General features: G+C 46.7%; 1 protein-coding gene across 2 annotated transcripts in view; it reads right to left on the bottom strand.

Moving 5' to 3' along the window:
- LOC116850614 (thyroid receptor-interacting protein 6-like) overlaps positions 1-23,465 on the bottom strand; it is a 153,500-nt gene that overhangs the window by 59,405 nt on the left and 70,630 nt on the right. The window contains exon 2 of one of the 2 annotated variants that reach the window (XM_032829112.1): positions 11,420-12,436. The exons of the other annotated variant lie outside the window; for it this stretch is intronic. Coding sequence (XP_032685003.1) covers positions 11,420-11,447 — 28 coding nt within the window. The 5' untranslated portion in view covers positions 11,448-12,436. The remainder of the gene's footprint in view (positions 1-11,419; positions 12,437-23,465) is intronic. 2 annotated transcript variants of the gene reach the window in all.

Here is a 23,465-nt window from a genome sequence, read left to right as displayed (position 1 = left end):
TCTCTCTCTCTCTCTCTCTCTCTCTCTCTCTCTCTCTCTCTCTCTCTCTCTCTCTCTCGCCTTTTCTCTGTTTCTCTACGTTCCGGGATGACGACTGCAGAGCGCCGTTTCTAGCAGCTTTTCACGCTCGGACAATACCGTCTTCTTCACGCTGGACCGAGCCCCGTGCGAATATAAAATAAATCCGTCCCGGAGGGATCACTCAGCGGCCCGAACCCGAGCATAATCGAGCACCGTCAGCGAATATTCTGCGCGTCAAAATTCCACCTGTGTCGTGCGCGCGCGATCGGCCGGCGAGCGAAAAGTTGCTCGCGCGGTAGGATCGATGACCCACTGGAGAGGCTCACGCCGCTCGGCCTCGTCGGTAATACGCTTTAAATACGGCGCGTCAAGGCGCTGATATCGCGCCGGGTGGCAAGGTGCAGACCGCAGAATTCCGATGGAAACAGTTATTTGCGGTTATCTCTCCGCTCTCCGCGCGGCGACGCCGCGCGCGACGACGCCTCTATAACGCACTCGTGCGGGATCGCTTAACGACACTTACGGTACTTCTATCCTGAGTATCGCGATTCCTCGCTTCGATACCCCCCGACGTTATCTCTCACTCGATCTCTCTTATTTCTCGAACGTACCGGGACGCGTTGGCCGAGCAAGCTCAGCCCACAGCTTGCGAGTTTTGCGCTTTTTCGCACTTTCGGCCCGAGGTCGGCGAATCGTTATTGCGGATCAACAGGACGTCGAGCTTTCGCGTTATCAGCGAGTCTGAGCGAGCGAATGATTGAAAGGCCGACAGAGAGGAAAAAAGAGAGAGAGAAAGGAAGGAAGAGGGATAGAGTGGCAGGGTGGCAGAACAGGATAACGCACAGCGAGACGAACAAGACGAGGGAAAAGAAGGATGAAGAAGAGGAAGAGAACGAGCAGGAGGGAAAAGCGCCCGTTCGCCCGTCCGTCGTGGCAGGGCCACGAGGCAATTACAAAATTGCAAAAATTAACCATAAAACCCGACCGGCATACCGTGCGCTACCATAAAAGCTGGCCGGCCGGCCAATCGGCGCATATTTTTGGCGTTTACGACCAATCACGTGGCCGCGCTGAGAACGTAGTACGCGAGAGAGCGCGGGCGGATTCTCCCGCGGAAAGAAAATTGCATGGCGATTTTGCAGCGCCATTCGAAATGCCGCTGTAAAACGTGTCTGCCTCTCCCTTCGTTCCTCCTCTCACATCTCGCTCCGACCGCCCTTCCCGGCAACCCTTTTGCCCCCGCGCGAGTATGAATCCGTCAGTCGGAGCGACGCGGGAATTCACGTTAAATCATATTTCCTACATTGTACGCCATGCGTGCACGATCAGGTGAATCTTAAGCGTGAGATGATAGTCGTCGCGGTTTGCAGAAATGATCATCTGAGGTTTCTTTCGCCACTCGCGATCGTCTCGCTCGATTTCATCTCAGATCGTACGGCAAATACCGCTAATCGTCGTTTGCGTTTTATTCGCGAACAGGAAATTAACGTCGTTCGTGTGAGCGTGTACGAGCGAGTGAGCAAGAGACAGACAGACAGAGAGAGAGAGAGAGAGAGAGAGAGAGAGAGAGGGAGGGAGAGAGAGAGAAGAAGAGAGAGAGAGAGAGAGAGAGAGCGCGCTTTGCCCAATTAAGCAGTCCAATTTTTCGATAATCTGCGGCCACGTGTTGCGCCGCGATAATTATTTCTACCGACGACGCGGCAATATTGCGCTCGCGCGCGGCAATTATTTATCGCCGCTTCACATACCGACTCGTGTAACGTCGATGACACGTGTGATGGTAGTGGTGCGCGCCAAGTCAGATCCCACATGCCCGGTTTGAAAAAACGCCATTTTTCGCTCTGGCCGGACTCGCGATAATTCGTTGTGAGCGTGTTCGCTAAATTTCTACGAGTGAAATTCACTTGAAAAGCAGAGTGACTGCCGAGTCACTAGATTTCGACTTCTTCCGCTCTGAATCGACTTGAGCGAATATTTTCACTAGAAATTGCAGAGTGAGTGAGCAAGTAGCGTTCACTATTGTCCCAGGGAGTATTCTCTCAGAGTATACAGTGATCAGGAAAATTTTGGCTCAGCTTGTATACAAATTACAATGTAAATGTTATAATTGAGGCATTGGCTGCGAATCTAATTGTATGCACTTCACTGTCACTGCAACAAATTCGCTCTGATTGACTGCGACATTACTATTTGAGTTAAACAACGCTGCTGATCGAGTTAAACATTCACCCTGGCGAGGCGGGATTTTCAGTGTCGTTGCAAGTGAATTTTCACTCATTTTCCGCGAGATTTGCGAAAAATTTCGAGAGCACCGCGGAGCTATCCCCCGTCAAACTTCGGATTCGCGATCGGAAAGTATCACGATTGTCCAGATTGGGAGGTCCCGCTCACCCCTCGCTCCCGCGCGGGGCGTTTCTGATGAGCGCATTAATTCCATTCGGAATTCGGATGAATGCATTAATTCCCTAACCTCCTGACCCCGTTGTATAAAATAGGTACCCTACGAATCAGCAATGCCAGCCGGCCGAGAGAGCGGGCATACGTTATATTCTCACGCAGTCTACACACGCACGAGCGCACGAGCGTGTGCGCGCGCGCCCGTTGGGCATCAGCTGCCGTACGAGGGCCCTTAATTATTCTATTAAACAGGCCGCGGTCTTATTGTAATGCGTGCGCGCTCGCTCGCGCGCCTGTGCGCGTGCACATGTACGGCGCGCGCGCTGGTGTGCGCGTGTACGTGTTCGCGAGCCCTGAATGGAACCATAAATTTATTGTGTCGAAGAGGAGATTGCCGGGGCCGAAGAAAGCTGTTTGGCGCAATTGAATGCGAGTTGCGGTATTGTGCGCCCGAATCGAACCCCGCTAGATCAATTCGTCCGGATGCTCTTTTTTTCATTCCGCGTGCGTGTATCGCGCCGCGCCGAGATCGATCGATCGATCGGGCCGCGAGACGTCGCCCGAGGAGGACACCGTTCACCGTGGCTTATTAATTCCCTCGGAAACGAGTGTATCGGGATACGCGGTCCCTCGGCCCGGAGGATGCTGCTCCCACGGCCGTGCAGCAGCCGTAATTTTCGTCCTCGCATACGTACAAGCGGCGGCTATCGCACGAGAGGCCGGGAGAGTTTCGCGAACTGTAAATGCTAATTTATTAGCGTTATGCGGGTCTCTCTCTTTCTCCCTCCCACGCACGCGCGCGCGTCGGGAGGGATTCGGATTAAAGTCAGGAGAGACGATTACATCTCGCCGACAGCGGTGCGTATTTCCATCCCATCGGGGGAAACTTTATAATAGCCGGTTGAGAATCTCCCAAAAATCCGTCCAATCCAATCTCGGATCTACGTCCGAGCTTGGAAGGCTCGCGCGCGCGTACTTAGTCGTTGCTGTGTGTGGGTATGTGTATGTGTGTGTGTGTGTGTGTGTGTGTGTGTGTGTGTGAGAGAGAGGGCAAGAGAGAGGAAAAGTGAAAAAAGTGAGAAAAAAATAAAACGCGGAACAATTTGCACGGGCGTGGGTGTTTTGGAAAATCCCGTCGGGGATCCACCCGCTATATCCACTCCGCCCGATTCCGCCCGTAAAGTAATGATTTCAATTTCGCGAGATCGCCGCCACCAGCTAGCTAGTAGCAAGGGTGCCGCCGCGTCGCACCGCTTCGCATTCCGCCGTCTCACCTCCGCTCACGCTCGAAGATTCGGATTAAGCGACTAAGGAAATTCAATATCAGTAGCTGAGATGGGCACATAAAATTACTGACTGCCACTTCGCCTTAATTTGCGTAGTAAAGTTGCCCCGCTTCGGCGAGCAAGCCATCGTGCTCCCTCCCCCCTGTCGCTTGCACCAAGCCTCCACCATTCCAACCCCTTGTCTCACCGTTCCCCCTCTCTCCCTCTTTCTCTCTCTCTCTCTCTTTCTTACTCTCTTTCTCTCCCTTTCGCCGGCCGACCCGCGCTTTCGTGTAAAACTAAGGGATTATGATTCGGTTATTGGCTGCCGGCGCATTTTAGTGCGTAATTGGATGAAATTTGCAGCACTGCCGCGATGTCGCCTCGTTGGCGCTCCCCCTGCGCCTGTCGCGCGACCCCTGCGCTCCCCTGTGCCCCTTATAACAGCCCCCTTTCTCGGCGATATGAAATACGAGCACCATATTGCGAATCGCGAGAGGCAGGCTCGTTTCTTAGCCCGGGCGACGTTCATTCCGGCAGTTTCGCGCGGTTGTAATTTCGAATTTATTAATTCGCCGAGGCGGCCACGGGAGAGACAAGACGGGACAGGACGAAGCGAGGCGAGGGAGAAGACGAGCGCGGCTGAGCGAATGGATTCCGGAACGACGCGCGACAGTGGAAAATTATAATTAGAATCTTTCCCTTTTTCATCGAGCCTCCTCGTTAAATCGCCATTACGACGCAGTGGTGATTATTATCGATGACCGGATAAGGTGGATCCTCTGGCTCCTTCTCACTGTACAAGAAATCGAACCACGCGCGAGTAGCCTAATCGATCGTGCCGTGCACGGGACGGCCGACCCTTCCGCGTCCCAAGACGCGATCTTCAGCCTCCTCGTGGAATCCAGCCGGGGGCGAATTTATAGCGCGAGGCGCCCCGCAAACTCGCCGCGTATGAAATTGCGGCGATTGAAACAGTACTCGCGCGCGCGAGGGTGACGTGCCCCGAGGGCTGCGGCGCGCAGCACACCCTGTCTCTTACCCATTCCTCCTTTTCCCCTACTTTTTTCCCTTGATTCCTTTTCTATCGTCGAACAAAGCAACACCGGCGTCGTTTCGTTCGCGAGAATAGAAAATTCGTTAAGACTTGGTACGATCACCTCGCAGTTTCTTCGAATTTTCGCGAACCCGGTCGCGCTATACGAACAGGTCCGAGAATTTATGAAGCCACTTCGACCCGCGCGTTCTCTCGTTTGAATTGGATACGCGGCAAATAGGTAAATACTAAAGGAAAATGAGAGGTCTCTTCGGAGAAGGAAAAAAAGGAAAATGTCGATGATCTCTGAATCGATTGTCGTTTCGCGTACTTCCGGTGGCAAATCTCGAGCTTTCCACTCTCCGTATTTCGTGGGAAATTCCACCGCAGATGTTGAGTGACAGCAGAGTCACTCGAAATCGAGGGACTTTTCATCCGTATAAAATAAATTTTTTCCACTAAATCGAGTCGACTGAATATTTTTATTCAAGACTGCAGCGTGGATTTGAGGTACTTTACCGTAATAAAGAACAAATTGCCTTGAATCGATTGAATCATTCGCTCGTGTGGATTAATAATTAACAATCTACTTCGGGTTTGATTTAAACATTCATTTAAACGGATAGAAATCGTATTCAGCGACTCAAAAAACGTAAAATTATATGTATAACTTATATTACATTTTTTTTAACAAAAATCGGTTCATTTTACTCATTGTTCTTTAGATGGTACTCGTTAACGATACGCACGCGCGAGAGAAATGTCGCGGGTATAGCGCAAACCTTCCTTCTTTCAACAGGGTGGGCGGACGGGAGGATTAAATTGAACGTTGGCGAAACGAAGGCGTGATAAATCTGAAAAAATATGTGTTTGACAGATATTACCCGTCTCTCCACGATCGTTCCTCTATTTCCCCAATAACGCTAGCCCCGTCACGATGGCGTCTCCTCTCTTTTCTCTCTCTCTCTCTTTGTTTCCTATTCGTTTCACATTTTCTTTTCCTTCCCGAAACGAAAACTCGATGCAACCCTCGTAAAACTTGCGTGTCGTTTCCGTGCGTTTCTAATGCATCACGTGTTGTTCGCTTTCCCTTTCTCGTAGTTAGTTGAAATTGTTACTTTGCAACAGCACCACCAACCCCGCATATACTTCCATTTTCCATAACTATTACGATACGCGAGAATTCCGGGAATCACTCCAACCGAATAGTTCTTGTCTGCGCGAACTCAGAAGAAAGTGGTAGACAGAGGGAAGTGTGCAGCGCTTAGTAGGAAGCTCTATCTCTCCTTGATCATATATATTTCCCTCGACAGGTGATTTCAACTGCATTTTCATAAAATGAAATTACAGATTTTTTCTTTCTAGACCATATCGATTCAATCTCTTTCTCTGTCTATCTCTCTTTAAGTGTAGGCACTAAGACGCGATTATCGGAAATCAAATACTTTCTGCAAGATGCTCCATATTGTACATAAAAAATAATAATAAATAAATAAATAAAATAAAATAATTTTATTGAGAAAATAACCAAAACGTATTTTCCGAAATCATTTTACGTGCATTGTCTTTCCCATTTAACGTGTTCTAATGGGGAACTTTATCCCTTTTCAGGATGAGAGAGATACAAATAAATAAAATCCTCGTCCTGTTTACTTTCAATACATCGCATCTTGTTGTCCTTTCTTCTTGTCGGATATGCGCCTCTTTTTGAACGCCGCTCGATGTCCATGCGCGCGCTCGGGGGTGAAATAAATATTCCCGCTTTATCCGTCCTTTTTTCTCTTATCCCCCTATCGCCGTCACGTTCACCTCTATCTCCTTCTACATTCACGCAAAATTACCATAGCTCGGGGTAACAGCTGTCGCAGCCGCCGTCAGCATCTGATAAACTGATAGTAGCGACACACGCTGGCGCACCGCAGCCACTGTCCCTCCCGCCCTGCACTCTCCTTACCATCCCCGAGCCGTGTCGAGTCGGCTCTTTGAACATTAGACACTCTCGATGCGATTCTTTTATTCCGCGAACGCATCGCGATATACAAAACGATACCACCACGCCGCCGTGGTAATCCGCGCGATTAGCCCCCGTCCTCTCGCGACAGTGCGGTATTTTCGCGAGGATCCTTCTTTCTCCTTCTCTCTCTCTCTCTCTCTCTCCCTCTCTCTCTCTCTCTCTCTCTCTCTCTCTCTCTCTCTCTCTTTCTCTCTGTCTCACTTCCCTCCACATCCTCAAATAACACTTTAACTCGGAGTTGCGGAGCAGCTGTCGCTACTAATGCCGCTAATCCCAAGTCGAAATTTTGGTTCTACATTAATCCTGCAAATTCTGTCGAACATGAAGGATCAATGGAGAAAACCCATAATGTTCTACAGACATTATTATTGTCTTGTCTTGATGCTATAAACAGTTATAGCCGTTTTCTCCGATTGTAAGATTTATGAGATTTAAAGACCCACCAAAGAGACATTAGAATGGTTCGGGATCCAACTAAAACATTTAGATCTAATGACGATCAGAGTTTAGTTACTACTTTCAGCTGAAAAAGTAATAAAATTTCCAGTAAGAAATGTGAATATAATTTTGTTTAGCTTGATTAAAGTAACCAAACTTGTCTGATTACTTTAACCATACGCTTGTAACCAAATTTGTTTGGTTACCTTAACCAAAAATATGGTTTGTTCATATCACACCAAACAGTAGTTGATGTATCGTGAATTCTGATTAATTCAACCAAATTTTTTTTTTCCGTGTGCAAATCATTATTCGCGAGACTTACATTAAATTTTCAGGCCGGCATTCACAATTGTAAATTATTTGTGACCTCTGATCGGGAACGTAATTAATTACAGATTGGTATATTCATGAATCGTTATTCGCCTGTTCAAATCAAAATTTCCATGAAACAAGCACACTAACTAGCAGAATCAGCTGCAACGTGCGATGTAATTAGGTTATTCGAATTTTTCTAATCACGCACAGTAGCGCATGATTAATAATTGGTAGTTTATCGATTATTCAAAGATACGAAACCGATGTTTCGGATCGGCAATCACTATGGCAGCTTTATGGTAACGTTTACGATTGTGTGTGAAGCACGATTAACTTGCCCTACGTCTTAGCGCTGTTTTGCGGATTAGTTAGACGTATAAATAAACGAACGATCGGATCATTAAGCTACGAATATTTACTGAAAAATGAGCTTAAATTTCGTCTCGGCTTATCTCTATTTTCGACGAGTTGAAATCGGAAATAATAGATGGTTTCACACACTTAGCAACATATGACGTATCGCCGCCTGCGTTGCGACATCCTGCATCCTCTGTCCTGATTTCCAGCGCTCTGTTCCAGATCGTTCCATAGTCCCGGGCGCACACACTCATGGCACTGACTCTCTCACAGATACGACTCGATCGGAGAAGCGCGATAAGGTTAATGATTGCGATTGAATATTTCAAGAGTCGACGAAATATTTCGGGACTCCACTCGAACGCGTGTTGATACGTGTTCTTCGCGTCACGGTATGTGCATCGTCCGTCGGCTCAGGACGCAATGACCTGGCCGAGGAGAAAGTACGCGACGCGCGAAAGTGCAACCAAAACAATCGGCGAGAAAAGGACAATACCTCTCTCCCCTCCCTTCCTCAATTCGGCGGTCGAATGATTGCAAAGATACACGTTCTCGAGTATTCCACACCTCTGTAATATCACGACGTTGTCAGAAGTGTATATGTTGAAATTTTCGTCTGTAGTGTTCTGGACAAATGTTCAAAGGCTAAAGTTGGCTAAAGTTAACTAAATTGGCTAAAGTTGATCGTTTGTTAGCACATTAACGACTAGCGCCCCGTTTATAGAACATCTTTTTTTTTAAATATAGGTCTGCTCGATTAATTGATTTATGCTTACGAAATAATCGTGACTTTTACCGCACTAAAGTTACGTTTCCGGTCAACTCGTACTTTAATGTCATCATTGAGTGGCTGTGTGGACGCCAAGATGACTGTCTAATCGGTAGTCTGACACGAGTCTTACGGGAGAATCTGGTTTACAAACTCAAAATTTTCGATTTTTTTTGCATAAAACTCCTGGAAAATATAGTCCTGAAGTAACAAATAAAAATTCAAAGTATTTCGACGGATACAGCGACGAAACAGGAATGCTTCACGCAGTTATACGGTCGCGCGGCAGGAGAGCTGGCGTTTCCACAACCTGTTCCTGCCATTGCTAGTCCTGAACTGGTGTATACTGTGTAGCAAATTAGAGGAAAACTATACTTGTCTCACTCTAACTTATTTCACCAGTGTACATCAGTTCAATAACTGATTCTTAGGAGCTGTTTTGGCCTCCTTCGATTTGATCAAGCTGCGTGATCGATCGATTCGCGTGAATCTATTACCATGGAAACGCCTTTTTGGCAGATTCGATGCGCGTTCAGCCTTTGCTTTTGAATACATTTTGTTGTTTCCGAATGTCTTCTAACGTCCAAACTAACTAGTTGAACTGATCAGTTCAAGTGCAGGAATAGAAAAGACTGTTGACCTTGAAATTTTTTATATAGAATGTGTAGGGATCTAGTCCCGAATTTCAGTTAGTTTGAATGTTAGAAGACATTCGGAAACGACATAATGTATTCAAAAGCAAAGGCTAAACGCGCTTCGAATCTGCCAAAGAGGCGTTTCCATGGTAATAGATTCACGCGAAGCGATCGATCACGCAGCTTGATCAGATCGAAGGAGGCCAAAACAGCTCCTAAGAATCAGTTATTGAAACAAAACGAACTCTATGAAGAAGTGGAAGGCTTAGTATATGGGGGTGGCATAGCAGATTAGCATCTAATTGCTTAAATTTGCAATAATTATAATTTTTCGTATCGAAAAAAACGCGTTTTAAACGCGTTTTTCTCGAAACTACGTATTGAAAATTTGTGTAACGTCTCAGAAAAAGTATTTGACCGATTCACTTTGTCCAAAGCTTTTTAATTAGCTAATAGTCTAATATTCTCGATGAACTAAAAAAGTTTTTTAAAAAATGTAACTAAACAATTGTTTTTTCATAAAGAAGTCGAAAATTTCTTATAAAAATCGTAATTTTTTTTTAAACTCACAATTTCTTTAATTCTGCAAATTTTCTTGCAGTTTTCTTAGTTCATTTAGGATAAAATTTTATGAAGATTAATAAAAAATTTTTGTTTTTTATTTCAAATAAGAATAAAAATTGGATCCGCTAGACGTTATACAAAATAACAACTCCGGCTGCGCGGCGCTATAAACATATTGAAATATAACAATGTAAAATAACGTTTTTTTAATTAAAAAAATATCTTTGTATTATTCATAGATGTCATTAAACAACCTTAAAATTTTGTATTGATCCGCTTAATATTTGCTGAGAAAAAAATTCGAAAAATCTTCGTTTTTTTGGCGTCCTAAAGGTTTGTTATCTTAAGGTAACAACTTTAAGGTTACCTTAAGATTTATGAGGTTTCTCTCTTAAAAGTCACTAAAGCCAGCAACACACAATGCTTGATTTCATGCTAGTTTGCTTGCTGAATAGAAATATTTTATTCTGAGTGGTGCATTTCTGAAGATGAATGAAAATGCATCAATCAAAAAAGAATATTTCTATTCAGTAAGCAACCAGTACCGTGTGCCGTTGGCTTAAGGCCCGACTTCACCAACGTCGATCAAGCCTTAAAATGCGTTTAAAATATTTAAAACAAAGACAAACTCGGATCAAGGTTTAATCGACGTTGGTAAAATCGGGTCTAAGATAAACAGCAGAAAGCAGAATAAGGCGGGAGATTCGCAGAATCTTTATTTTCATTCTCTCCAAATTCTCAAATACGGAATTTCCCACGCCATAAAAAACAAATTACGAAGAACGTGGTTCGTTATTTTACTTGTGCCCATTAATATATTTCGTCGATTATTTAACATATACTTATGCTCGCACACACATATACGGAAAAAAAAAAGATTTCTCTGCCGCTCACCTAATTATAGTTTGCTGAGTATGTATTTGTTGCTGAAACTGAAAATTTGCTATTGCAACAGAAACTCTCGCTACTGTTGCGACTATAACAGTTTTATAGCTAAAAATTTAGATGCCTACTGGCAGTTACACATTTATAGATATCCATATGTTACAACTAGATTTAGTTACACGTGCACTCACAACGCACAGAATTCTGCTAACTCAATTAACTCATTTTTTTCCGTGTATCTACAGTTAAACTATTAACTTGCACAGTTTAACACAAATATAATTAACACGCTGCTTATTGAAATTGAAAATATCAAATGTAAGCAGAGTATCGAGAAAATCGAACATGAAATAATTTTGAACATTAAATATATTTCGTGTATGTGTAATATCACCGTTGTGCCTTGAGATTATTCATCCCTGGTACAAGCTGAACGGAATTTGTGCGTGTGTGCAGGGTTAACGTCGAATCGAAATTTCGACTCGGAACGCTAGCAATATTAACTAGCACCAAAACATTATCATATTCCGCCCTACAAACGTGATGTATCGCCTCGACCGAGACGCATAATACATTCGCAACGCACATACCCTTGAATAGTACAATTCCATTATTGTTTTGGATACTAACAGCTGGCTTGCCGTTCGAACGAACGAATCCTCGAATGGAAAGTTTTTGAAACTTACTCATGTATTTCACAGAAATTTATATAGAACTTACTCAAGTAATCGGCTTTTTTCATCTTCATATTGAAACGACGTAGTAGTCTCGACGGCAAGGACGACGATGACGATGGAGGTGGATCCTGTAGCCACGTAGGCCCTCGCACTGGGAAGGCAAGTTGAGTCTAGTCGACGATTAACGAGCGTCACATTCGTCAAACCGTGGCCAGAGAGCCAAGAGAGCCGGCGGGGTGATACGTGTAACGAGCTAATTAACTTAATTTATCGCCGTTTGACGGAGATCCAATCGCAGATGCGCGCCACGTTAATTGTACGTCCATTAGCTGCCGATACGATCGTATGTACGTAGCGTCCTCGTGCTCTCTAACGATCGCTTTACAGCTCGTTTCGTCGATAGCTGCCGTGTTCGTCGAAAGCTGCCCTTTCCCTTCTCCTCTACCCTTCCCTTCACATAACCTCCGTCGCCACCAACGCCACTATCGGGTCCTTCAATGCCCTCTGTACCTACACTACTCTCTTTCTTCTCTTTCTTTCACGCATGCCTCCTTCCTCTTTCGAGCTCCTATCTCGTCTTCTCTTTCCCTCTCTTCTCTTTCCCTCTCTTCTCTTTCCCTCTCTTCTCTGGCTCCTTTCTTACCTCCTCTCCGCTGTCCTTTTCCATTTTCCCACCTTTTCCTACATTTTGCATGTTTCCTTGAATTTTGCTTTCTCGACGGACAAATGGTAAGCACTCTGTACCTGAGCGCTTGTCGTCGGAAGACTCGGATAATGCGGACTCGATTTGCAGCGCAAAAAAATATCCGGTTGGTCGCTTGTGAGAACGGACTTGGGTTGGTACCGACGATAATTAACGTTCGCGCGTTGAAAATCCCGTGCATCCACGCCCCGGAACTTTTTCACACGACGTCGCATAGGGACCTCGTCGTCGTCGTCGTCGTCCTTATCCTTATCCTCATCCTCGTCCTCATCGTCATCGTCGTTGTCGTTGTTGTGTAGTGCATTAATAGGCAGCATTTATCAACCGCTGGCCTCATTGATTTATCGGTTCGACCCTCTGCTCCGTATACGACCGTGTAAATGTTAATGGGGGGCTTTACTTATTAACCGGGAGGGACTTTCCCAAGCGGATTTTCGGCGACTTGAACGAAACGCGATCGATAAACCCCGGGACGAAACGTGCACATTATCTCGCGTATAATTATTTATTCAGTCGCTAATGGTCCGTCAACTTTTGCGCCTCAACGAGAGAGAGAGAGAGAGAGAGAGAGAGAGAGAGAGAGAGAGAGAGAGAGAGAGAGAGAGATCCTCGTGCACGTGTTTCAGGGAAGAAGGGTTAAAATTTACACGGTAGCTTCGGACACATGTTTTCTATGACGACACATCGATTGACGTGTAAATTGCCACGTGTCGAGGCAAAATAAAGAGGTATTTATGATTTGCGACGACGAGATATGGAGAGAGACGAGACGCGATCCAGAGAAGCCTGTGGGAAAAATAAAAGAACCACAAGCCAATGAAATGTTTCACTACGTCGATTAATAAACTCCTATCTGTAAAGCGGGAATCGCAATGAAATTTCTCAACTTGTCATCTGTTACTTTTTTTTTCATTTTTTGTCATATATAATATACCGATCTCCGGCGGAGATAAGTCCTTGAAGCGCTACCTACCTACAAGAAGATAAAAGAACCGATTACCATTTTACTGCTCAGGTTATCAATATCTTGGTATTTTCACGACCTCTCGTACAATGGAACGACTACTTGCCGGCAGCATTTTAATTCATCACTTCAAACTATTAAGAACGGTTTTCGACTCTTATCTGGGTACACGTGTTCAATGTCTGTTTGCGCACGTTTTCGGTCGACATATGTATTAACTGCATGTTCCATGTTTCACACGCGCTTAAGGTTTCGAAAAGTTCCAGAATCGATCACTAAATCGCATTACTGGCCGAATCGATCGCGAGTGTTTGCGCGCGAAGCGCGCACGTGGTCCGAGATACGACGGGAGCGCGTCTCGTGACCTCGCGGTCTCTAAGGGAACGCGAGCGATAGGGACACGGTGAAGACTGAGGGGATAGGTGGAGGGAGGTGGATGGAAGGAAGGAACGCAGGAGGCGCCGGAGAGACACCAGCAATTTCGTGATTGCTTTTCAGACGACACTTTGTACACTCATGGACAGCAGCAACCAACTCATTACGGTAATGACACGTGTGCATCAATTCGCATTAATATTCTAATGGACAGAGAGAGAGAGAGAGAGAGAGAAAGAGAGGAGGGAGAGAGAGGAAGAGGGAGACAGAGGGAGGAAAGCAATGAGGGGGAGCGAGAGGGAGAGCGAAAAGGGGGTAGAGCAAGGGAGGAGAGAGTGAGAGCCGCGGTGTGTGAGCGGCACATGAACGAGACGGTGATATGGGCGCCACTCGTATCCGTGTGAGTGCCGCGACGGGAGAGATGCACGGGAAAGAAAGCAACGAGAGGGGGAGATACATAGATAGAGAGGTAGAGATACATAGAGAGGGAGAGAAAGAGAGAGACGGCGACGCGTCGCGGAGGAAGATCGTAGTACCATCGCCGTCTCTGGTAAATAACACCAATTAATTAACTCTTTGCGCTACGGCTATAATTGGAGCCGCTTCATGGCGGCCATGTTTCGCCGGGCGGCCCCGGGCGCGACAAATTAGACATTCGAGATGCGCGACGTGCGCGCTTTACTCACGCGAATCCACCGTTTCTGCCGGCGTTCGCTCGAGTGAAATTAACGCACTTGCGGAATCCTTTTCTTCCTTGCGCGCCGCGTGATATACATGTATATGCACGGGTATATACACCCCCGACGTATCGACGTGTTCGATCGCGCGGCTCGACGGAGGATCGGTGTCAATCGCGGCGACGCATCGCCCTCCGCGTGGCCGCCGCGCGAGCGCAGCCGCGTTGAGCCTTTAACGCAGCTCGTTAACCCGACATAATGATCATTCGATTATGGGCATCGCATATAATTCAATAACGATCCGTACGCGTAACGCCGCGACGTCATCGTCATGGCTGGTCGGTTGGACGGATGGTTGGTCGGTTGGTTAGTTGGATGGACGAACGGACGGACGGACGGACGGACAGACGGACAGACCCACCGACGGTATGACGATGACACTCGTCCCGCGTAATCGGTCATTACGCTCGATGACGCGCGCGTTTTGCGTGCGCAGGCCCACCTCGCGCTAACTTCGTTAACGTTCGAACGAGATTCCAGCCGCGTTAGCGGCGCCCTGACGACGACGACGAGTTCTGTCGCTGTCAAACTCCATCGTCGACACACTTTTCCCCGCGTTCTTGACGATATCGCGAATGATTCCTAAGTGTACGGGGAAGAAAGAAACCTCGCGTGAACCTTTGCGTGAACCGAACGAAAATTCGGCGACATGAAATAACGTGTCTCTCTGCTCTACCGCAGCCGAAAACATTTGTCTGAACACTCAGCTTTATCAAAACTTGACTGCAATTACTAAGAACAATTAACTGAGTGAGATTGAAGTGCTAATGCCTGGACGCTAATAACATTGGAGCCTAACTTTAGACATTCTTACCTCTTGTCCACAACCTTGCTTTAATTCTTAAGCCGTAAGAAATTAACCAACCACAGTTGACTATTTTTAAAATAGTCAATCGATTGTGATTGGTCAATTTATTACAGCTTAAAGATTAAAGTAAGATTGTGGGCAAGGGGTTAGTGTTTTGATCCTTAAATATTTAAGCCTCCGATGTAGAACATATGTACACAGAGGACATTTTATAATAAAAATTACTATAGGATTTTAAGATCGAGAAATAGATCGACATTCTGCAGTACAATGAACGCTGTTCTTTCATTCTTTCGCTATTCTATTCTTATGCTAGACAACATAAAATTCAGTTACACTAGCGGAATTGTTCCTTTGTTCTTTCGTTTGATCCGGTTGATGACTAAACAATCATTTGCATCCATATTGATACTTCGCACGCGATGTACTTCCTACATGTAAAACGAGGAGTTTCCGGTCGATGAGGAGAATTTCGACGTTGTCAGCGGGATCGTTCGCGTGGAGGGCTTGCGAGGACGATTGATCAGGATAAGCCAATTTTCCGAGCAATTTCTTAGCGCCCGATCCGGCGCCTCTTCCTTCTTCGAGAGATCGACAGGGGGAGGGGATGAAAGCGCACAATTTCGCCGTTTCAGATCTCCCGCGCGTGCCAAGCTCGAGATAGAAACCGCGCGCGTGGACGACGTCGCGTCGTATTGTCGTGTCATTTGTTGGTGAGATTCCAGAGAGTGCGAGTTTAATATTCGCAAATCCGGAGGAACGTTATGCAATATGATTACATCCGGGGCTTTTGTGGGGACATCTCTTTTTCGCACGAGAGAAAGAGAGAGAGAGAGAGAACCGAATAGATTCCGCAGCCGATGCCGTTGTAGCTTAGAGCCTGCTGAAAAACGCTGCGCGAGCTGTAGGAAAAAATTGGGCTGCAGGTGGTTAAGCGGTCGGTAACGCGATATCGCTATTAGAGGTCTAACATCGATCCCGGCTTTCGGGCCGACGAAAGTGAATCCCGAAGTTGACCGCAAAGATTCCCCCGTCATCATCCTCAACACCGTAATAACGATCGCTCCTTATAGACACCCTTCCGTTTACTCGGGTGTGTCTCCGCACACGTACGTGCCCACACTCACACGCACACGCGTCGTTCTCGAAAGATATTCGCCCAGTCATCGCCAACAACGAGCCGAAAACGTGGCGGGCTTCTTGTTTGCCTATTTCCCCGGCGAGTTTGCCTTTCCATTCTTCGTCCTCTCTTTCACTCGTCATCTACCACTAATTTCAATTAGTATAAAGACGGACTAAAGAGGTGAGCAAGCTGCACTCTCTCACTCTCTCTCTTTCTCTCTCCTTCTTTATCTCTCTCTCTCTCTCCCTTCTCACTTTCTTTTTCTTTTTTTTTCTTCGTGCGTGGTCGATATAACACACGCTTGAAGTACGCTGGCCTGAGTATTTCAACAAGAGAGACAGTGTCCTTTTTGTTCTCTTATTCTGCCTCTGTATATCTCGAGCGAGAGGGAGAGACAGATGGAGGGAGAGAGAGAGACACGTATATATCGAGCGAGATTACGTATAAACCGCCGCCGCTACAACACCCACGTACACGCTAACAATGAGATTATCCCGGTGGACGCGGAGTTATCTCGTCAGAAGCTGTAACCAAGACACGACAAACCTATTTCGGTATCCTCGAAACGCACCTCGTCCACCGCATAACTTCAACGACGATACATACTGTAGGTGCAATGTATAGATAAAGGATCTCGTCTGGCCGCGTCTCCGCGAGATACACGCGAACACGATTCTCGTCGTCGTCGTCGTCGTCGTCGTCCTCATAGTCGTCGCAAACGTGTGGCGGTCGTGCAAAAGTCGACGTCGTTATATTTCGCAAGGTGAGATCCAGACACGAAGAAAGTGGCGCGAGACTCGTCTCGCCGCGGCCGCGCAGATTTCTCTCCGCGCCGTGAATTTCCGCCAGTTTCCTACGCCGAGGCGCGGATCCCGATCGGTTCTCCGCACGGAAACTCAGGTGCGCCGCGCGAATACACGGATTATCGAACGGATACGACGGTGAAATCTATGGGTTTCCATTGGGATTCCTTTCGGGCGCGTTAACGGTCGTCCTCCCCGTCGTCGTCGTCGTCGTCGTCGTCGTTAATTCCGCGTTACGGTATGTAGCAGCGATTGCGCGGGCGCGGACTCTACGGACGTGTGTACGGAGCTCTCTCACACACCCACACGTGCATACGCACATGCATGCACAAACACACATACGACGTGTTCGAGAGACACACGTGGAGAGACGTACGTGGGAGAGCCGGACACGCCAGATGCGGCGCGCCCACGCGGTGAAAGTAGCGATAATTGATTCCGTGCTCTTAAGATATCTCACGAAGATCCCGCGCCAAGATTAAGCGGCGAGTGTGAGGCAGAGAGAGAGAGAGAGAGAGAGGGAAAGGGTCGTCCGAGAACGAACCCGACTTCCTTCTTCTCCTCCTCCACTACCAACTCCGTGGAAACCGAATCGCGCGAATGTGTGGTAAACGCGCTTGTTTATTCGACAACGGCGCAAATGAAATTTAACGACCGCGCGATGGAGATGAGAGAGAGTGAGAGCGAGAGAGAGAGAGAGAGAGAGAGAGAATTAACGCGTCGTTCGCGGATAGTTCCTAATTGCGTGGGTTCGTGGCTGGAATCGTGATGTCGTGTATCACGTGGAGAGATAGAGAAGAGATAGAGAAGAGAAAGAGAGGCGTGCGCGTACGAATATCGATAGTTATATTAATTATCGCAGTCTCGTTAAACGTGCCATTCTCGTCATCGACGTCACAGCGATGCGAATAGAAACGGCATCGCTCGCGTAAACGACACTTTTCGCGCCGCAAGTTTTTTCGCCAACGGGATTTGCTTTAAAACACGTGATAAAGCGCGCTCATACACTGTCGGCGATAGTACATAAACGTATGAAATATCGAGCTTCGGAAAAATATTGCACCGTCGAGAGTAACGGTCGGACCGGTGCGTTAGAATATTGTGGATTCGAGCGGAAATTGGAAGGGAAGGCTGCCGATATGAGCAAGAGTAATAATAACGCGCGAGGTGAATCGCTCGCGTGCCTACGAATTCTAATTGATCCGTCGTTATGAAACATCACGAATGTATGTGTGTGTGTGTGTGTGTGCGCGCGCGATGTAATGATAAGGAACAGATCACAGGATCGTTGGTTTTATTAAGACGCATCAGTCTACTCACAGTATTCGGCGCCACGTGTACACCCGCTGGCGGAGAAATACGGTTTACGGGAAAGGGGGATGGATGGATGGGGGGTGGTGCGAGCGGGATGCGCTACGTGACGATGATGGGCCGCTCTATGAGATGCCGTCGTAATGATACCGCCGTTCGCTGCCTAGCCGTTGTTGGTATTTGACATTACGACACGATAATGCAGCTGTACATCTTCGCCAGGCAAATGGATCTTGACGAGCTGGCCGGCCGGCTTGTCATCTGATAAACGTTGCGTACGGTCACGCTCTCCGCGCGACGAAACTCCGCGTGTCCTGCTGTTACCCTCACGACAAATGATATATCCGAGTGAAGAATTCTAAACGGGACGCCCAAAAGTCCCCTCTCACCACCTCGTTGACGGCGTAACGCGAAAATCACGAGTTCAGCTGTGTGTGTTGCGTACGTGAACTTTCGCTTTCGCAATCTCCTTCTCTCTTCCTTCCCCCCTGCCCCTTCTCCTCTTTCTCCCGAGAAACGGACGCGAAGAAGCGCCGTCTCCGTGTCCCGCGCGAGAATCCGTCGTACACGTCGTCGTCGGCGGGGAGAAGAAGTGCGTGAGGAGGTGGCGGACGCAGGGTTGTGCTGGTGGTGTATCCAAGGCCGATAATCTCCCTCCGGTGTTTTTCTTTTCCTTCTTCGTCCCCGACCCACTTACCCCGACGGCGGCATCGTAGAACCCCCAACCTCCCCCCTCTCTCTCTCTCTCTGCCCGTTTTATCGGGTGTCGCCGCGGGTTATCGTCGTGGTTGCTGCCAGAGAGGATGAAACAGGGGGGTGGGAGGTGGGCGAGAGGGGGTCGGTGGTGGTGCCGGAGGGGTGTGAGGTCGCTGCCACCTGTTGGCGGGACAACGTCTTAGCCCTCCGTGCCGCTTCTCGCAGACGTTCTTCTCCAGCAGCTCCCTTTCCCAACCTCGTCGACCACCCCGTGCGCACCCCCTTCTCTTCTCTTTGCTCGTTCCCTCGATTTCTCCCTTTTTTCCTCGTACAACTAGTCGCCGGCGGGATGGGGATGCGTTTTTCCACGCGAGTCGTGGAATGGATTTAACCCTCTCGTTTAGAGCAACGAAGAATTGAAAGGGAGAGAGAGAGAGAGAGAGAGAGAGAGAGAGAGAGAGAGAGAGAGAGAGTGTTCGCGGCGGAATTAATTCCGCTCGAGGCACACGCACGCACGTATTACGTATACACATCGCACGCTACGAGAGAAGCGTGCGAGGCGTACGCATTAAACGCGAGCATACGCGGCAATAATAATCGGAGTGACGTTGCTTACTTGAAATGTAACGAGAGAAGACGCGTCGCGATAATTATAATGGACAACCAGCGACAAAGGGAAGGGTCGCAAACGAAAACGTAGCTGCTCTTTGAGGTCTCTCCCATCGGAAGTACTCTGCTTAATCCCGCACACGGCATATACATTCACAAAGGATCACGATGCTTGCACGCTTACAGCAGCAGTAGCAGCAACAGCAGCAACGCGAGGAGGCTACTTCCTTGAACGGCGCGCGCGCGCGGACCAGAAATCGAAAAACTTTCGGACGGGAGTGCGGGGGGCACAAAGCTCCAGCGGGCTAAACAAACAATAAATTTCAGGCGAGTGGAACGAGCGTTTTCGATTTCTCCACTTCGGAGGTCCCCTTTTAGCGGAGGACAAAGACTCGTTTGTTGGGCCCGAACCTTACAAAGGGCCCCATTGGTCCCGCGCACTCCACCACGACAAGAAGGGCCAGCGAAAGAGACCTCTTTCTCTCCGCCCGGTGGAGCGTTTACGTATTGCATTCCTCGGTTTGTTGAACGTAATAACATTAATATACGAGCCTTGTTTTTCTTTCGAGGGAAAATTATTCTCTGTCACGCATAGGAAGTCTTCTCTCTTTCTCTCTCCCCCTCTTTTTCTTCTTCTCTATCAAAATAAAAAGAACTGTGATTGTGAACTCTGCGCAATATAGCTAAGGAATCCTTCTCTATCTAAACAAACTTCCAGACACGCTTCGAAGGAATAAATAACTCGATGTAAAAGACTGGTAAAACGACGAGAGGGAGAGAGAGGAAGATCGTAGATCGCGATTGAGCGCCACTGATTTACATGATGTTAATCGGCGCGAACTACACGATGGTCCCGACAACTTTCCCGATGCAGGTGAAAAGCGTCGCTTCGGTAAATGTCAAAGCGGTCATAAGGGCCGCTTTTCTTCGTCTACGTGCGCGGAATAGCGTCGTCGGCGACGGTGGAGGTGGCAGCGGCTCGCCAGGTCGAGTTCAAGGGTTTCGAGGTGAAAACGGGACTGTGATTCCAGGCAGAAACTGGATCGACGGGTTCCTGACTTGACGAAGCCCTCGACCTCTGACCTCCTCCTCGCGGAGCAGGTCGGCATGAGGCTGGCTGCCTCGCTCTCGCTCTCACTACACGAACTTGCCGGCGTGTATCGATCCTTTCGGCGAAGTTTACTTCACGAGCATTGCGATTCCTGCGATTTTCGCGCCAAGAGCGCGATCGTGATCGTCCATCGATATTTGTGATATTTTTTTAAGAAATACGACTCCTATACTAATAACGAAATTTTCATAAATTTGAATCAATTTTAGTACATCGTAAAGAGAGAGACTAAGCTCTCATAAGTTTTTCGGATTTTGTGGTATTCGGAATTTTATTATTTTTTGATAAAATTGTAGTTATTCATGAGGAACTTTGAAATATATAAATATCATACTGCATCTCTCTCTCTCTCTCTCATTTAGAAGAAAATAATCCAAAAAGATACATATTCTGTAAAAGTGAATAGCATCGTTTAGACCCTTACAGGAAAATATTATAGAAAATATTGCAAGAAATGGAAGAAATAAAAATCTTTATCAATAAAATAATACGGATTAATATTATTTGTTTTAATATATATAATATAACAATAATATTTTAATATTTATTAATTTAGAGTGACTTTTACCAAGTTAACTTAATCGTCGATTAATTCCGTTCCGACTAACAGAATAAAAATGAAGCATAATTCCAAACGAGAATTTAAATAATATCACTATTCCTATCAACAACAATGAATAAAACAACATTTATTTAAAAATTGATTTGCTACATTTTTTCTTGGTAGCGTCATCTATGAGTTTTGAATTTCTTTTTGGGCTATTTTTTCCCAAATGGTGAGACGTATCAGTTTGATATTTATATATCTTTAATTTATCTTCACCAATAGCTGCAATTATATAAAAAATAATTCAAGATTTCGAATTACCATGAAATAGTACTAAAAGTTTATGAGAGCTTAGCCGCTCTCTTTGAATTGATTTTAGTATATATTTAAATTTCTTGGAATAAAATTACATTAAAGACAAATTAAAATTCATTCGACGAGATAGGGAAAATATCGTCACTCGAAATTATAAAATGAATTTTTAAGCCTAAAAAATGAATTCTTAATTTATTAATTTCGGAAATATTCAGAATGATTTCAGAATGATTTCAGAATAGACGAATTTATTTTGTATGATTGAAAACTAGCTCGACACTTTGAATTATTCAGTTCTTACTTTTCTTTTCGAGTGAAATTTTTCTCGAATTAATTTCAATATACTTTCTGAATTTTTTAGAGTAAAATTTCATTGAAAACAAATGAAAATTATTCACTCAACGAGATAATGAAAATATCGTCATTCGAAATTATAAGAGTAAACGTACGATTCAAGCCTAAAATATGAATTCTTAATTTCTTAGTTTCGAGTGGAAATGTTCATACGACGTGTTTCAAAATAGAAGAATTCATGCTGAATAAGAGGTCGCTCGACTTCGAATGATTCAGCGCCGTTGCTCCACTTTTCGAGTGGAATTTCACTCGAAGCAATTTACAGAGAGTACCTTTAATCGTGCCGTCTATTTTCGATAACTGGAGAGACGAGGGACTCGGAATAAGAATAAAGCTAGGTGAAATATGTAAGGGGATTCGCGCATTTCATCCATCTCAATCAATACCGCCCTCATAAACAAGACATTTGCTCCATTTTCGCGAACAAACGAGCGAGATCCCGATTTTCTTCACGCACAAAAAAAGAAAGACGATCCACCTCTCCACCTTCCCTTCCTCTTACTCATCTCAGAGAGTCGAAATTGAATATGGTACGTATTTACGCGAGAGCGTAATTTCGATCCTCCGCCCCCGGGTCACGTTGCCTCCTTCATTTCCTCTCGCCGGGAATTCATTATCCGTTTTAATTAATGTCTCTCTTTTTATCATAGAGCTTCATCATCGCGCCACGCCATCTTTCTCAGTGAGGCCCAATCGAGGCGAATTTTTAACTCAAGAACGAAATCACCGATCCTGTTCCGAGGATCGTATCCCCTCGTACATTCGATTGCCGTATATATGTTTTACCAAACGATCCACTCCCTCGACGCGATACATCGACAGATAACGCGTGATTCCGGATTCCGCGGGAGCTGCGAAGCGCGTCGCCAAGTTCTCGGGCTTCTCTTATTGTCCTCGACGCGCGACACACGCTCTCCTACCCCTCAGGTACGACCGGCCAGGAAAATTCGCGAGCGCTCTACCTCTTTCGACTCCTCTCACTCTCTCTTTCTCTCTCTGTCTGTCTCTTCTCTCCCTATTTCGACGGAGCGCATTGGTCCATGGCGAAGTGCTCGTCTCCCGTTCCCGCAAGAAGGACGGACAGATCCAAATTGAAATGTAATGTATACCCCACCCCGACCCCCCCGTCCTCGTCCGCCGCCCTCGGCCGCGCGCGACTCCCCTCGATCGAAGATGGCTCACGAGGCTGCCGCTGCCGTGCGAGGGTGCGGCGGGGGGTTGCGCGCGGAGGGCTGGGTAGTACGCCCGGTATAAGTGTAGGTGATTTACTGCTTCGGGCTTAATGGAGGCTGTTTACTGCTAATTAAAACGAAGCCCCGTTCATACCCGCCCCGCCGAGAACCGATTCCACGGATTTGTGCATTCCGCGACCTACGGGATTGCCGACGTCGGCGGAGTAGGCTGCTGCGGCGGCGGGAGTTGCGGCAGGGGTGACACGCTCGCGAGGGTGGCGTGCGTCGGATAATGGCGCGGCCGATATAAATACGCGACTTGAGGGGAGCAGCAGGGTGGATAACGGATGGATATGTTTTATTAATCTCCAGGATTGGATGACACCGGTCCAAACGATATATATATATATATATATATATATATATATATATATATATATATATATATATATATATATAGA

The sequence above is a fragment of the Odontomachus brunneus genome, unplaced genomic scaffold (assembly GCF_010583005.1).
Source record: "Odontomachus brunneus isolate Ranch 3 - 2012 unplaced genomic scaffold, Obru_v1 Obru_scaffold_150, whole genome shotgun sequence".
NCBI lineage: Eukaryota > Metazoa > Arthropoda > Insecta > Hymenoptera > Formicidae > Odontomachus > Odontomachus brunneus.
The sequence above is the reverse complement of the archived record's forward strand: the minus strand, read 5'-3'. Positions and strand labels throughout refer to the sequence as shown.